Source organism: Delphinapterus leucas, chromosome 5, assembly GCF_059928025.1.
Source record: "Delphinapterus leucas isolate spDelLeu-1000000601 "Yukka" chromosome 5, BTC_Dleu_Yukka2, whole genome shotgun sequence".
In the NCBI taxonomy this organism is placed as follows: domain Eukaryota; kingdom Metazoa; phylum Chordata; class Mammalia; order Artiodactyla; family Monodontidae; genus Delphinapterus; species Delphinapterus leucas.
This window is the reverse complement of record NC_143133.1, coordinates 5052897-5070279: the sequence shown is the minus strand read 5'-3', so window position 1 is coordinate 5070279 and position 17383 is coordinate 5052897. Positions and strand designations below refer to the sequence as shown.

Genomic DNA, 17383 nt, shown 5'->3' with positions numbered 1-17383 from the left:
CTGACCCACTTTCAGGACAGCATGCTCTTTGAATCCCTTTAATATTTATTTATTTGCTGCACCGTACTGTATGTGGGATCTTAGTCCCCCCACCAGGGGTCGAACCTGTGCCCCCTGCACTGGAGGCACAGAGTCTTAACCACTGGACTGCCAGGGAAGTCCCTGAGTCCCTTTTAATAATGACAGTTTATATTTGAAAGTACTTTTGATTTTTCAAAGCACTTTTTTCTTAAATAATCTCACCACATTTTTTTTTTTGGCTGCCTTGGGTCTTTGTTCTGGTGTGCAGGCTTCTCATTGCGGTGGCTTCTCTCGTTGTGGAGCACAGGCTCTAGGCGCGCGGGCTTCATTAGTTGTGGCACATGGGCTCAGTAGCTGCGGCGCGCAGGCTCTAGGGCACAGGCTCACTAGTTGTGGCACACGGGCTTAGTTGCTCAGTGGCATGTGGGATCTTCCCCAACCAGGGATCGAACCTGTGTCCCCTACATTGTCAGGCCGATTCTTAACCACTGTGCCACCAGGCAAGTCCCTCAAAGCACTTTTCTTCCAACCCTTTATTATGAATATTTCCAAACACATGGGAAAGAAAAAGAATTGTAAGTGAACTCCCATAGACCCTAGACTCTAATTCAACATTTTGCTATATCTGCAAAACGCTTTTTTTATTTTTTTATTTTTTTGCGGTACGCGGGCCTCTCCCTGTTGTGGCCTCTCCCGTTGCGGAGCACAGGCTCCGGACGCGCAGGCTCAGCGGCCGTGGCTCACGGGCCCAGCCGCTCCGTGGCACGTGGGATCTTCCCGGACCGGGGCACGAACCCGTGTCCCCTGCATCGGCAGGCGGACTCTCAACCACTCCGCCACCAGGGAAGCCCCTGCAAAACGCTTTTTATAGGCTAGTTTTATCAGCACTTTTTATTTCACCTAGTGACTAAGGTATGATTCTGTCTGTCTTTATAGACAAGGAAAGTGAGACTAAGAGATTTAATGATTTGCCACGAAGCATATCTCCCAGGAGTTATGATCAACCTGTACCAGCTGATGGCAACCACACCTTCCGGGTGTCAGATATATAGCCCAGGCCTGAACATACATTGAATATCCTCGGTAATGAAAAGCTTCCAATTCCTCAAGACAGGAGAATCACCAGCACCATGGGAAATCCGGCAAGAAAACATTTCTAGGTCATAAATCATTCAGAGAGGAATCCAGTCTTGGGCCTCCCTCCCCCTCACTCCACTTCCCTTCCTGGTTAGTCATCATTTCCTGCCCAAATCTAGCTGAGATATTTCTTCCATTCATTCTTTTCCAGTACTAGATGCAAGTCTAGAATAACTTTTTTATCAGCTGGCCTACTTCTCTCTCTTGCCTTTTCACATGCCCGAGATACATGACCTCAAGGAAACCACAGCCCTAAATCATATCCTTGCGTAGCTCACAAAACAGCTCACCGTTTCCTACCAAATTACGTCTAATATAACGTCTGCCTCCCGCAGTATAACCTATCCAAGCATCTGTCTTCTTACTCCTTAGCTTCCATCCTACATAACTAAGAGTTGTTCTTGTAAATACACCCAGGGCTTTCTTTATTCCCCTTTTTCATGTGTAAATCACCATCACTCTCCCCCTGCTCCAAATTCTACAAGTGTAAAACCGAGACCTCCAAGTCTTTGCCCAACACAAATGCCAAGTCTTCTAATAAACCTTCTAGAAACCGCAGGCCTGTTATGACCTCTATCGCCAAACTTGCGAAAACTTGTGGCCCTGGTCTTAATCTACCTTGTAAAGCTTTAGGTCTGATTTCTGTTGCCACCTTCGGCCCCCTTTGCCTGAGGATAACATTCTTGAGGAAAGGGACGTTGTCTTCCTCAGCATCGCCATCGCACACAGTGGGGGCTTTATCGCGCTTAATTTCTTTTAACGCAACATGTCCCGCCGACGGCGTCGGGGGGCGGACACCCTTTGCCGGATTCACACGTCCACTCACACGCACACACGGATGCTGTCTTCCACTCGGACACCCACGTGTCTCCAGGGCCACAGCCCTGGAGCAGTCTTGGGTCTCCCAGCCTGTGGGCGTTTCCACTGCAGCCAGCGGAAGGGGAGGCTCATTCCTTTAAAACCGCCTCAAGGGATCCTTGTTACTTTGGACCGCCCATAGCCCCCACCCTATAAATAGCTTAAGATCCGCTTCCTCCCAAAATCAGTATCACTCCGGTTCGAGGAGTCTGTAACTGGTCGCGCCGGGCTCCGGTCCTATGGATCCCCCCTCCCTGTCGCGCTTGGTAGCGCCCGCTTTGTCAGCGCTCTGCGCTCGCCGGTTACCCCCCAGCTCTCGCCGGCTGGCTGCAGCCAGCGCCTTCGCGTCGCAGCAGCCGCAGCACCAGCCACTCGGTCTCGGGCTCGCCTGCCCAGCACCTTCCCCCGGGCCGCGGCGGGAAGAGAAGGAGCCCGGGAGCCTCCCCTCGGACGCCCCCGAGATTCTGCTCGGCTCGCCCGCGTCGGCGAGGCCCGCGGGTGGGTCGGGCGCGCGAGGGGCCGCGGCGGCGGCGGCGGCGGCGGCGGCGGCGGCGGCGGCGGCGGCGGCGGCGGCGTCGGCGCCCGGCATGTACCAGAGCCCGCGGCGGCTCTGCTCCGCCCTGCTGCAGAGGGACGCGCCCGGCCTGCGCCGCCCGCCCGGCCCGCCGCCGCGCCGACGCTCGCCGGCGCCCGCCGCCGCCCCCCGCCTCGCTTCACCCCGGCTCCTGGCGGTGGCCTCGGCGGCCCGCGGCGTCGCGAGGTCTTGCTCCCGAACAGGTGAGTGCGCGGCGGTTCCGGGCGGAGAACGCGGCGGCGGCCAACGCGCGGCCGCCACCTGGAGACGGCGCGGAATGAATGGGAAGCCGGGGGCCGCCGGGCGGTGGGGTCGGACCGGGAAGCGGGTTCCCCTCTCCCTGAGCCGCTGTCTCCGCTCCCCTTTGCGGCTCTGCCCTCGCCTTCCCTTGCCTGGGGCTTGCACCGCGTCCGGTAAGAACCGGAACCCCGCGGGAGCTTCTAGTTTGATCCTTACCGTTCGATGCCGTGGCTTTTGTATTTCTCGCTCTTGACCTGTAAGTTTTCCCCTTCCGAGGCCGCAGATTATTTGTGTTTTGTTTCTAATCGCACTAATGATGGAACATTTTATGCAAACAAACAAACAAAAAATCTAAAGTTACACTTATCTGATCACGTGACCTGCGTGTCTTTTAGGTTTCTGAATTTTGAAAAATGTCATGTGAACAGTGTGTTATAACACGCACTGACTCTTTGGACATACATTTGAAATCTTTCGGGAGCCTTCCCGTCTTAATATTTGCGTCATTCTGCGTCCTGTATACCTGGCTTAAGATCTTGCAAAGGTGATGCCGTCTTGGCCAAGAGCCAATTTTATACGTCACGTGCCCTGGATTTCCCCTTTTTGGCCACAGAGGTTTCTGCCTGAGGACCCATTACCGCGGCTACAATCTACATACAAAGTAGTCATACTTTTCAAAATGAGGAATAAAGCTTCTCTTTCAAAACTGGCAATCTTATCACACTAAAAAAGTGTATTTTGGTTGTGCTCAAGTTTATTGCTGTTTAAGACGTATGAGCATCTTAGATTGTAAATAACTACATTTTGCTCCAAAGGTCTGGATTAACGGTTTGGGGGTTTTTTTGGCCCCCGCTGCGTGGCTTGCGGGATTCCCAGACCAGGGATTGAACCCAGGGCCAGGGCAGTAAAAGCCCTGAGCCCTAACCACTGGACCGCCAGGGAATTCCCAAGTTTGGGATTTACTTAAGGACAGATTGAGCAGTAAAAAGAATATGTTCAGTGTGGCTTTCTTTACTTAAAGTGATCACCCAAAATGTGACTAGGGACTTACCTGGCGGTCAAGTGGTTTAAGACTCGGTGCTTCCACCGCAGGGGACGCAGGTTCGATCCCTGGCGGGGGAACTAAGATCCCACATACCCTGCGGTGCGGCCAAAAATAAGTGAATAATTAAAATAAAGTAAAATAAATTTAGGATGTTAAAGTGGTTACCGGAGACTCTAAATTCTTCAGTGTTCTTAAAAAGGGTGAATTTGGCAGTCACCGAGATCTTTCCAGTTCTATAGGAGTTTGGCACAATGAAATAACTGTTAGAATGGTTACCACCTAATATCTGATAGTGTTTTTTTATAAAGTATTTTTTAAATAAATAAATTTGTTTATTTATTTTTGGCTGCTTTGGGTCTTCGTTGCGGTGCGCGGGCTTCTCATTGCGGTGGCGGAGCACGGGCTCTAGGCGCGTGGGCTCAGTAGTTGTGGCGCACGGGCTTAGTTGCTCTGCGGCATGTGGGATCTTCCCGGACCAGGGCTCGAACCCGTGTCCCCTGCATTGGCAGGTGGATGCTTAACCACTGCTCCACCAGGGAAGGTCAGTGGTTTTTCTTGCTGGAAGTTTTCAAGAGGAACATTGTTAGGTTTGAGGTAGGAGAAGGGGTGAAAGAAAACCAATTGGGGTCTTCCTAGCCGTCTCTCCTATCTTAACCTTTCACCTTAAGTTTCCTCCAGGCCCCTCGGGGCAGTTAGTCAGTAGGCTCATCTTGGGAGTACAGACAGCTTGCGTAACACACATACAGAGAGCTGTGCTGTTGGCTGAGGAAGAAAGGCCAGAACATTTGGAATCTTAGGCTTTGGACCCAGAAAGGTGTTTAATGAACTTTCTGGAAGTCCCCTGAAGTTTTAGAAGGAAATTGAAGGATTTTATGGTAGTTAAACTATTGTAAACTATTATAGACAGTTACTACGACAAGATCTAGGCAATTTTCCGGCTTCTGCGCAGTTTTCGCTTCAGCTACTTGTTGGAAGACACTCATGAATGCGTTCATCAGCTCATCGCTTGATCACTCATTCATTCAAAAACTTACAGTCTGTCTCACTCTGTAGGTGCTTTATTATAGGAGGTAAAAAAGAACGTGAGACTTAGCCTGCCTCTAAGGAGTTTAGTGCCCAGTAAGAGAGGTGAGTTTTGCACAAAGACATGACTGTTTAATGAAATCAAACACCTTTTATTCTTAGTCTGTTACAATTAAAGGTTTGCAAATGGCACAAGGATGCCAGAGAGTGCAAAGTCTCTTTTAGCAGTGGTGATCTTTTTCGGCTTCAAAACGTGGTTGGCATTTGAGCTGGGCCTTGAAGTGCAGTTTAGGACGGAAAGAGATTAGAACACTTTGCTTGGGAAAAGCCAGGAGCACAGTGGAAGGCATGAGGCATGGATGTGTCAGGGTGAGAGAAGAGATACCTTGCAAAATGTTTCCCAAAGAGCCTCAGAACCAGCATTAGGTGCTTTTTAAATAAATGCAGATTCATAGATCCTACTGTAGACTTACTAAACAGGATTGTTACCGGTGGGCCCCAGATCCCACATTACTTAACAAAATAGCAACAGTAATAACCAGATTATGCTTACAGGCCCCAAGGTTTAGACATCTGGCTAGAGAAACCTTCAGGGAACTGAAGCTACTCTTCCCTTCAGCACCTTTTTGCAGTGGGGAATGGGTAATAAAGCCCCACACTTGACCCCATTTGATAATCAGTTCCTTCCTAACTTAACGCCCCTTGGCAATCAGAGGTCACTGGAAAGATGAGTGCAGCCTCTTTGCAGTCATCAAATGCTGGGTTATTAGAATTTAAAGGGGGACCTAGCAGTGTTTTGCTACCTTTTCTCATGGAAGGACAGCAGCCCCCATAAAGAAGTAGCAGTTGCCACAGTTACTGTGCTGGATGACTGTACTGGTCCGGTGTCATCTGTGGGTTTATAAATGCCTCCCTCCTCAGCTAATGAAGAGCTGGCTGAATTACTGTTCTCCATCACTGGAACATGTTGCTTTTTTTCTTGGTACAATTTTAAAAGCAAATACCGGCTCATTGGAGGAGGCGGCTTTATTTAGTATGTCCCTTAATGGTGTGAGTAAGCTGCTTATGAGAGAGAAGAAATGCAAAAGCTTGTAATTATCAAGCTTCTACAAAAATAAATTGCTTTCTTTGTAGGAGAACCAAGGTATTGTTTTCCTGTAGCATTTAATGGTAAGAGCTTAAATACAGTGAGTTATTGGGGGCTTTTGAATTAGTAACCGTGGCTCCAGACTCACATTCAACACACTTGTATGAACATTTGCAAATCGTTTAACTTCGCTTGCTGGACTTTACCTAGAGGGAGAAAATCAATAAGATAAATTGGTATCAATTGATCCGCAAGTATTACTGAACATAGCACACTTAAAAGGCCAAATATTTTATTGCTTCTCATGACTAATTGCAGCAGAGATTGAGAAGAAAGACGTGAGTGTGGCTAGATTTGTTGGATAAAAACTTTGCTTTGAAATGCAAGAAAGGAGGGTGAGAGAAGACCATGTGCCAGAAGAAGGCGGCAGGTATGGGAACAGCGATGAACACCCTGGGAAAAGGGGTACTTGAGAATCATCTGGGCCTTTCACCTGTCTACTTGAATCAGTTTTTCCTGAGAATCCTGGCTGCGTTGTGTTTAACAAATGCCCCGGGTGATTCTCTGGAAAGCCTAGGGAGTCTTTTATAAGCTCCACTCCTAGAGGTACTTGTTCCTCCTGGAAAGTTTGGGAAACCCGGAGAGAATTCTGGACGAGTGTTAAGAGTTGTGAGCTTGGGGCCTAAGACAATTCAGGAGACGCCTGAGCAAGAGTGTTTACCTGAGCAAAAGCAAGCTTCAAGGAAAGGAAAGAACTGGTGTATTTGTGAAAGTTCAGTGAGACAGAACTTGACACTGACATTGTAACGGGAGTGTACAATTTATAGAGTAGGTAGGTGGATAACTATATACTCTGTAGGTTCCTGTGACGGGATGTTTGCTAAAAGAGGTGAGGCAGGTATATTCAGGTTCTTGGAAGGAGGAGGGAGACTCAGTATATATATTTATTGTTAGGAGTCACTCTAATCGGGATTCATAGGACCTTGATAACCACGTGAATGGTTATCACACTTGATGAATACTTAGCAATTCAAGGTTGATGTGCATTTCTCTTTTAGGTGGTTCATGCTGAATTTTATTTGGAAAATTTTCATGATCGTTTTTTTCTTTTTTGAATTTTATTTTTTTATACAGCAGGTTCTTCTTGGTTAGACATATTAGTGTATACATGTCAATCCCAATCTCCCAGTTCATCCCAGCACCACCCTGCCACTTTCCCCCTTGATGTCCATATGTTGGTGCCCTACATCTGTGTCTCTATTTCTGCCCCGCAAACCGGTTCATCCGTACCATTTTTCTAGGTTCCACATGCATGCGTTAATATACGATATTTGTTTTTCTCTTTCTGACTTACTTCACTCTGTATGACAGTCTCTGGATCCATCCATGTCTCTGCAAATGACCCAATTTCGTTTCTTTTTATGGCTGAGTAACGTTCCATTGTATATATGTACCACATCTTCTTTATCCATTTGTCTGTCGATAGGCATTTAGGTTGCTTCCATGTCCTGGCTGTTGTAAATAGCGCAGCAATGAACATTGGGGTGCATGTGTCGTTTTGAATTATGGTTTTCTCCGGGTATATGCCCAGTAGTGGGATTGCTGGCTCATATGGTAGCTAGCTCTATTTTTAGTTTTTTAAGGAACTTCCATACTGTTCTCCATAGTGGCTGTATCAATTTGCATTCCCACCAGCAGTGCAAGAGGGTTCCCTTTTCTCCACACCCTCTCCAGCATTTACTGTTTGTAGATTTTTTGATGATGTCCATTCTGACCGGTGCGAGGTGATACCTCATTGTAGTTTTGATTTGCATTTCTCTAATAATTAGTGATGCTGAGCAGCTTTTCCTCATGATAGTTTTTTAAAATAATATTTTAAATTACACAAGTAACACATGCCCATTAATAAAAATATTTTCCCTCAGAGCTTGAATGTCTTTGTCAGTACTGGTTATCCCCAGAAGTTTAGGCTTGCTTGTCCTTGGTGTTCAAAAGTTCTGTCAGGATAGATGTCTCAGGTCAGGTGAGCCCATTCAGTCTAAGGACATCCCATGCTTTAGCACAGGAAGATTTTCTACTATTTCTTGGGTTATTTTATCATATTCATCACTGTATCATCCCCCCTTCTCATGTTATTGAAAAGTTCAACAATGTTGTCCATATGGATCCACCCTCTATGGCTCCTCTCATTTTTTCAAGCCTTTTATCTCTATTTCGTGAGATTTTCTGAGCGTGTCTATTTTGCAGTCGTTTCCAATTTCTGGGCATTTTCTAGTTCTCCACTCCTTCTTCTCACAGAAGCCTCGTCTTACATTGTGTCCTGTGTAGTTGTAAATAAATGTAGCTATGTGTATTTTAGGATTCATAGACCAAATATCTCTTGAAACTGTTCATCCCTGCTGCTGTAGTGTGGAAGCAGCCACAGACAATACATAAACCTTATTTATGGACATTGAAGTGTGGATTTCATATGATTTTCACATCATGAAATATTATTAGGTTTTTTTTCCAACCATTTAAAAATGTCAAAGATCACAGGTAGCACAAATACAGGGCACTGGCCAGATGTGGCTCACGGGCTGTGGTGTGTGGACCTCTGATCTAGAGGGAAAAATACCAGCAGAATTGTCCTCTTGGCCCCATACTCCATGTTTCCATTCGTAGCTGTAAACCTGGCCCACTTCTCGAGTATCCCCGGAGCGTCAGTGATGGGCATCAGGTAGTAACACAGACCTGATGTCTTAGTGGAGAGCTGCTGTCCCACCAGATTCTTTTCATTTCTGCCTTTTCAGTTTCACTTCAGAGCGTTCTGCTAGAAAAGCCGGGCTTGTGGAAGTGCTTGGCCAGGCCACTAACAATCGAGCACCAGTTTTAACAGGTTAACCTCAGCGTTCATCGTGGAGGGGTTTCTCTTTCCCTTAGCCGTATTTTCTAGATGAATCGGGCGTGACTGAAGGTACAGCTTAGCCTTGTCTGGAAGACACTTGGGCGTTCCTGTCTGTGACTGCTGCCCAGCAGAGGTCGTTGGGATTGTCACACTGTGTCTAGGATCTTGTATTTTTAGACACGCTAGGTGGAGAGCCATGACCTTCACTTGATATCTCTAGTAACGCCGTGTGGGTCATTACACCGCTTTGTACACTTTGTGCTGTGCCGGCGTGCGCACCGTGACAGCGGTGACGTCCTCGTGACGTTCTCGCAGAGGTGGTGGAATTCGACCTCTTGACCCCGTGCGCACCCCTGGCGTGGCTCCATCCAGTTGTCCTGACTCTGGACCAGCGCTATCAGGGATGCTGCCGAGCAGCGGTCCAGGGTGCAGGCAGCCTTCCCCAGGGCCTGACCCTTTGCCAGTTGTGCAATCCTGAGAAAACCAGGTAATCGCTTAACCTCAGTCTCCGTGTTTATAAAAGTGGGCAAACACGATACCTACTTTGCTGGATTGTTGGAAAGAGTAATGAAAGCACATGCAAGGAGTATGGCACATGCTGGACTCTCAAATGTTAAAAGTAGCTTCTCTGTAAACCCAGAAAGTGCGCTTCACTGACAGTAACAAAATAGCTAACATTTAGCTCCCATTTCGAATGTGCTGGGTATAGCTAGTTTAATTCAGCGGCCAGTAACTCAGTGAAGAAAGTGAGCCACAGAGGTAAATACCTTGGTCAGGATCTGATTAGTAAAGGAGGAACCGGGATTTGAAACGAGGCGCAGCCTAACCCGAGTCCATGTGTTTAAGACCATCTTGCCTCACTGAGAAAAGTGAAAGCTTTCGCCGTAAGGCTTTCCCATGCTTGGAACCCGGTCTCTAGGACCCAGGGAGTGTAATGTACTACAAGTCCACACTGCGTCACAGAACTTGAAGGTGGTTGTGTGCATTTACCAGGCGGACCTGCCGGGGACGTGTTGCACTGTTTTGAGTTTCGGTGTTCTGGCTGATACGGGTACATAAACACAAAGAGAGGGCCCTGACTACAGTCTCGCAAAATTCCAAAAATATAGAGTACATTTAACAGTGAGTGGCTCCGGACAAGTCACTTCTGAGCCTCATCTATAAAATAGCCAAGGGGTTCTTGAGAGGGTAACAGGTGTCTCAGCAAGTAAAAGTGCCTAGTGCACCATAAAGGGCTCTACCAACGTAAGGCGGTTCTTCTGCCCGTGTTTGACAGGGGTCCTTAATTAACACTTTGCTGTCACTTGCCATCCTTTCTTTTATCAACGTTCTTAAAGCGCTAGGCCGGGTACCGGCTACCAGGGGAAGTGGTAATCAAGGCAGATGTAGTCCCTATTCCTCATAGAACTAATGAGGGAAGGACAGGGATTGTAGTTCAAATGTCAAGGGTCATTTAAGTAAGAGAAGAAGGCCACGTGTAAGAAAAAGGGAGCCACTGGGGCTCGCTCCATGAAGCTGTGAGGTGGGGGGCTGTGAACCTTTGACTCCTTCAGTAAATACGAACTATACCACATATCCAACACCCAGGCTGTTTTAGGTCGATGGTTATCTTGTGACTGTCTTGAAGGTGGCCGCGTGTGTTCAGGAAGCTGCTCTAAGGAGCCCAGTGAAAGCTAGCTGCTGGGTTAGCCCGTCTGAACTTTCCGAGGTGGTTCAGCACGCGGCCAGTAGGTGGCAGCACAGGCCCGCTGTTCAGTGATGCCTTCCCGTGACGTCTGTGCTTTACACTTCTGGGTAGTTTACGCTTGGAGGTTTCCGCGGGCCCAAGGCTGGTCAGCTCCAGCAGCTTCTCAGGCGTTGGACCCAGAGAATCCTGGCCTTTCTTCAGTTTTTGCTTTTTAACCAGTATTTTTGCCAAGCCATCGTTTCAGGAGACTGAGCTCAGGCTGGTTGTGAGAAATTATTAACGGACTGAATGGTTTGGGCAGACTCTAGAAGAAGCAGTTGCTGGGTAAGTAGAGAAATGTTACGTGGAGAGAGGTCTTTGTGCTGAGATTTCTGAGTGCTGTTAGGACTGCTTGGGGTGGTCAGCCCAGTCAGTTCAGGTCTCAACTGTTTGGGTTCTCATCCAGCCGTCTAGTTATTGATTGAAGGTGTTTTCATTAAACCCCTGATCATTTGCCTCTGATGGCTGGCACTCTTAGGAACTTACGTGGTGGTCTGCCTGTTGCTTTAGAGTTGCTTTAGTTATCAGTAGCTTGAAGAGTAAATGTATTCTGTATTTTAGTAATTAGCCCACTTTTGCTTTATTAGGAAAATAAAGGGATGACAAAGTGGGGGAAGTTGACATACCACTGCTGTATTTCTGGAACCTAAATAATCTGAATTCTCTGGCAGACCTTTAAAGGCTGTTAACAAAGGTAAGAAGAGTTATTCCTGTAAAGTGAAATAGCGACGTATTTGTTCATCGCCATCATATCATCACGGAATGCAGGCATCCAGTTCTCGGTGTATATGGAAATATGCTTATAGGATTGGGAGACGGCAAGAGATGGGAGCGGTGCAGCTAAATGAGAAATAGAGGCATGAGAGATAAAGCTGTTATCACCTGCCTTTTGCCTGTATAAATTACATCATGTGCATTACATTGAAGTGATGGCCGATAACTTTCTCTAAGTAAAGTGGCTGGAAAAAAATGAATTTGGGGCAAAAACCGAATATAATCTGGGGTCAAATAAATAACACTCCAAACACATGTAAAATTCGACCCAGGAGCTAGTATGAGTGCCAAATAAAAGTTCAGTAGAGGTTTTGTCAAGATTTCATGCCTTCCAGTATCTCAGCAGCCACCTGGATGAATTGTTTGTGCTGCCTTGCCTCAGGAAAGTGGCTTTCCATGTTGCTGTTCTGAACCTGTGACAATCGTTTTAAAGCCCTGAATGGCAACCCCTATTAAGGTATAAAACCTCAGCAGAAAGGCAAGCAATTTTGGAATTGGACTTGTATTTATGTGTGAAAAGATTTTTTTAAACGGTCGATACTCTAAAAGAAAAAATGACTTTTTAAAAAACAGGTGAGAGAGTTGTTACTAAGTGATCCCTCCTCCTCGTAAAAGGGGCATAATCAGAGTGGCTACCTCCAAGGAATGTAATGAGAATTACCTAATTTGCGAGTGGTGCATAGTAAGCATCCAGCAGTCATTAGCCGTCAGGGGCGTCATCCTCAGGGTGGGGGAGGGGCAGAGGGTGTCGCGTGCTCTTCAGCGTTCCTTTGTTCTCAAATTTAAATAACTTGCCTTACCACCTAGCAGTTCCTGGGTGGCTCTGAGCCTTGCTACGACGGTGTTATAAGTACAGAAATAGCATGTGAAGTCTCCGTGGTGTCCGCTTTGAGTTATTAATTCCCTAGCACTTCCTTTGAATTGATGTCTCTATGTTACCAGAAAGTTTTAGGAAATAAAGCCTTGAAAAATAACTGAGTAAGCTCGTATGTTCTTAGGATAAAAGCCGAAAAGAATAACTGAAGACGGGAAGAAATGAATTGGGACTTCCCCAGATCCGTTCTGATTTGGTTCAGTAACCTGACTTTATGAGAAGAATATTTTTGAGTTATGGAAAATCTAGCTTAGAAATATAAAGACAGAGGTCAGGGAAGCTTGTCCGTGATTTGGAGATAGTACTAGTCTCTGGAGTGCCCTGGAGACAGCCTAGCAGCAGTGACCTCTCCCACCTTTTGTGATCAGATGCTCTGTCAGTTTGAGAAAAATTCAGATACGTGCTCTGTGTGAATTACAGACATGTCTACTTTCTGTTATTTCATTTCACCTTTTTTAGTTCTCATTTTCTCCCCGGGGATTGCTTTGCTTGTATCCCCTGGAACGGGATGTCTACACTCAGGTGACGGTTGGTCTAGAAGAGACAGTCTCACCTTTTGTTCTCTGGACCCCTTCGCAATCTTAAAAAATACGGAGGGTCCCACAGAATTTTGTCTGTGTGGGTTAATATATAACATAATTAATATGACCTATGTTTATATATCGTGTTAGAAAGTAAGACGAGAATTTTTAAATGTTTATCAAGTCATTTAATAGTAAAATCAGTGTTAACATAAGTAACACTTTTGAACTGTTTTCCAAGACAAAAAGAAAGTTAGCGAAAGAGTGGCACTGTTTGACATTTTTGGAAATCTCTTTAAAGTCTGGCTTAATAGGAGACAGCCGTATTCTCGTGTCTGCTTCTCCATTCAATATGTTGTGATATGGTTTGGTTAAAATATATGAAGAAAATTGAGTCTCTCACAGATAATATAATTGGAAAAAAGTATTTTAATAGCCTTACAAGATAATCGTGGATAGTCTTTTTTTGTGGTAGTCTCTATGTTAATACGTAGTTATTTGTGACTTGGAATCTGATACCATATATATCAGTGAACTTTTGGTATTGGTTATTTGGGAAATGTCGTTTCACTGGGTTATGCAGATCTTCCAAGCGTTACACAGTATAGAAATAACTGTAGCTACTCTCGCCACCCATCTTGTCAGAAACTTTTTTTAAGTACTGGGGACTTGTCAGGCTCCTGATGGCAGATACGTTTTCCAGAAGTTTTCCTCGTGGGCACAAACTCTGTCCGTTGTTTTCCTTCAAGTGACAGGCTGACTTCTTCTTACGTTTTTGTGGGTAAGTGTCTGCCTCGTGTCCATATGTGATGAGCTATAGTTTGTCGGCTCTTCGAGGTGAAGTGGTATCCCATGAAGACAGGGCCGAGTTCATTTTGCAGCTCAGACGCTCACGCGAGCGCTTCTCCTTAAGGCAGCGTATTTTGCGTGCAGCGTAAGTGTTTCCGTGGACGCTCCATTTTGTCACATATTAAAGATATGTCATCGAGGCTGCACATTTAACAGAGATACTTACTACTGCCTCACTAAGGGACATTTTAAAGTAAAACCCTGAGTGATGGGGATGCGCACAGTGGCCACCAGTGGAGCCCGGGGCCGCTCGGTGCCGGGACGTGCCGACGGGGCGGCGGTGCGGAGAACAAGCACCAAGACAGAGCAAACGGCACGCGGGGGCTCGGCGTCGTGAACACCTTGGCCGTGCGTGGCTCCAAGCGTCTCAGACATCCCCAGTGGCCCATGAGCCACGCCCGCAGCTGCTGCTGGAGCGGCGCCCCATCGGTGGGTCGGAAACCAAACGTAGTCGGGTCACGACCAGCATTTTTTAAAAAAAGAAATGGAATGCACCAGAAAATGGCCCAGATGTCATGCAGAAAAACGCTGTTCTGTGAAGCTCCTCTTAGATATCTGTGTGTGCCGTGTGTGCATGCTGAGTTGTGGATGTGTCCGTTTCGATTTTTATACTTATTGGCTAGGTATAGCTTATGTTATACATGTAAATATATAAACATTCATGTGTATTTATTATATGTGTTTACGTAGCATCATGTAAAAAATGACAGTTTTAACTGAAAGCGTTCATTGCTACAGAAGTACCTTATCTGCTGGGGCGTGACGAGGCATCAGGACCTCCTAGGGTCCCACAAAAAAATCAAACAGAATTCCTTAAGAAGTAATGTTATATCTTACCAAAATGTTTTAGATTTATGTTTCTATCCTCACAATAACCCCGGACATATAAAGATATAAAATAGACCTTTGTAGCATGGGAAAAAAGCAGGTGGATGGTTAGCATTAATTAAGCAAATGATTAGCTCGTGGCAGACGGCAAGTGGGAAAACACAGCCGTCCACATCGCTAATTATCTCTGTATCTACACATCTATATATGTATAGTAAGTGAAACATGAATTCAGGCTGATATCTCTGACTCCAGCTCAGTACCATGGGATTCCTTTTTTCTTTTTTTTTTTTTTAATTTATTTGTTTTTGGCTGCGTTCATAGCTGCACATGGGTTTTTCTCTAGTTGTGGCGAGCGGGGGCTACTCTTCGTTTCTTCGTTTTAGTGCGCGGGCTTCTCATTGCGGTGGCTTCCCTTGTTGCGGAGCATGGGCTCTAGGCGCGCGGGCTTCAGCAGTTGTGGCACACGGCCGTCGTTGCTCCGCATCATGTGGGGTCTTCCACACGCTAAGGACCAGGGCTCGAACCCGTGTCCCCTGCATTGGCAGGCGGATTCTTAATCACTGTGCCACCAGGGAAGTCCCTGCATACATATTCCTGAATGCACTTAAGTTCACTTAGGTAAATACCTAGGGGCATGAATTCTACGTGTATTTTTAAAACTGCCAAACTGTCTTCCAGAGTGGCTATACGTGGGAAGCAGTACGTGGGAGTTTGTGAAGGCTTGCTACTTCTTATTTAAATATTTGATAGACTCACCAGCGAAGCCATCAGGGCCTGGGCCTCGCTTTTGGGCAGGTTTTAACTTAATTTAGTACCTTGCCGCCCTAGTTGAATACTTCCATGGAGCTGAGGGGGAGGGGTGGCACCAGCCCCGGCCGGACCGGGCACAGGCTAGCACTGTCCTTAACTGAAGTTCAATAGCTTTCGTGAATAAAAGCTTCTCAGTTCGTTGTATGCCTTTGGTCTCCATCCAGAGCACTGAAATGGCTGGTTTTGAGACTCTCGTCCGGGTTGATAATCGTTTTGGGGGAGGACTTGTCGGCTTCCTCGTGTCGTCATGCCTGAACTCTCCTGCCTCGTGGGTTTCTCCCTCTGCTGTGTCACCCCCTTAGCAAACAAACATGATACAGCAGCTTCCCCAAATTCTCAAGCCTCCATCTCCAGCCACCGTTCCGTTTCTCTCCTTTTTGGGGCGAGGGGGGCAAGATTTTCTCAAAATACATCTCTACTCTCTGTCCTGTTGTGCCAGCACCTCCACCCAAAATCAAAAATCGCTGTCGTTAAATTCACCAACGTTTCCCATGTCGCTGAATCCAGATCTGAGCTGTGCTCAGTCTTCATTTTCCTTGAACTATCAGTAGCCCTTGACACAGGACACAGCTCCCTCGTGGACGAAACTTTCTCTACTTTGCTCTCCCGATTGTCCTGCCCCTGGCCTTTGCCTTCTTTGCAGATTTTCACCACACCCTCCCCAGTCTGATCCAGAGCTGAGTCCTCGTCTGGGCCAGACGTCTTGCACGTGTTCATTTCCAGTTTGCACCTCTCTCCTGAGCATTAGTCATGTCTTACGGCAGATCCCACCCCGTCTTCCTAACTTGTATTGGCAGCTTCACCCTTCTGGTCGCTCCGCCAGCCACCTTGGAAACTTTTTTTTTTTTTTTTTTTTTTTGCGGTACCCGGGCCTCTCACTGCTGCGGCCTCTCCCGTTGCGGAGCACAGGCTCCGGACGCGCAGGCTCAGCGGCCATGGCTCACGGGCCCAGCCACTCCGCGGCATGTGGGATCTTCCCGGAACCGGGGCACGAACCCGCGTTCCCTGCATCGGCAGGCGGACTCTCAACCACTGCGCCACCAGGGAAGCCCCCTTCCTCGGGGCTTTTGCATTCACCATTCCCTCTGCCCAGAATGTTCTTGGATTTCTCTAAGACTGGTTTCCTTATGACAGATCTCTGTAACCTTTAGTGAGACTTCCTTGAGCGTCCTGTATAAATTAGCAACTTCCAGTCCCTAGCATTCCTTGTCTCCCCTTTCACCTTTTTATTTTGCTCCAAAGCACTTCTCAGCATATGACAAAATGTCTATCGCCTTGTTTGTCTCTCCCCCGTACAAAATAAGCCCCATAGCCAATAAGGAGAGAGATTTTAGTCTGTTCAGTGATGTATCTCCCTGTGGACCAGAGCGGTGTCTGAGAGAGCAAGGCAGGGGCTTATGGTGGCCACCTACCAAGGAAGTGGTGGAGTCAGGAATGAGAGCTGAATATCCTGAGTCCTTTTTTGAAGTCCTTTTCTCATTACTCTTATCCATCCTGATGGGTTTAGCCCTTACTATACCCCAGCCCATTCCACACAGCATGCATTCACTTTTTCTCTTGTTAATTTATGTATATATTAATCTTTAACCAGACACTTCTTGAGAGAAAAGATCAGCTCATGTTTTTTAGGTGTGGAGCGTTCTTCCCAAAGTTCAGAGAACAAGAAATAAGAATGTAAAATCAGCATACTGCAGACACATGGTTCCTGAGGACTGCAGGGTTAGATTAGGTTGTGGAGATTAGTTTTGCCAGTGCCCACTGGCCGAGAGAGTAACCTGCAGGGCCGGGCAGAATGCGGAGTGCCCAGCAGGAGCAGAGCCTTGCTGTCTAGGAGGAGGGTGGAGCCATCTTCCAGGACCATGTATCTCTGTCCTGACGCCTTGCTCTCTGTGCGAGAAGCCGATTGGTTGATCAGCTTCCCAGGTACTTTGGTATCAGAAGGCATGTCCTAGGCTGGCTTCTTATTAAACAGGGTATTCAGGCTTGCATCTGTCCATCAAGGGGACCCGTCTTAGGGTAAGACCTAAGGAGGAGAGACAGGACTATAGTAAATATGCCCTGAAATCCCCCTCTGCCCAGTCTCTTAGTTGAAACTTTGCCCGATTCTCTTTCTTGGGTAAATGAAT

At 46.9% G+C, this 17383-nt stretch overlaps 1 protein-coding gene across 2 annotated transcripts in view; it reads left to right on the top strand.

Annotated features, from left to right (window-relative positions):
- The first annotated feature begins 2194 nt into the window (after positions 1-2194).
- The window catches only part of NOCT (nocturnin), a 33444-nt gene continuing 18255 nt past the window's right edge, over positions 2195-17383 (top strand). For both annotated transcript variants that reach the window (XR_016393192.1, XM_022554836.3), the window contains exon 1: positions 2195-2793. Coding sequence is in view for 1 of the 2 variants with exons in the window: in XM_022554836.3 (XP_022410544.2) it covers positions 2256-2793 (538 nt within the window). In the remaining variant the exon portion in view is untranslated. The remainder of the gene's footprint in view (positions 2794-17383) is intronic.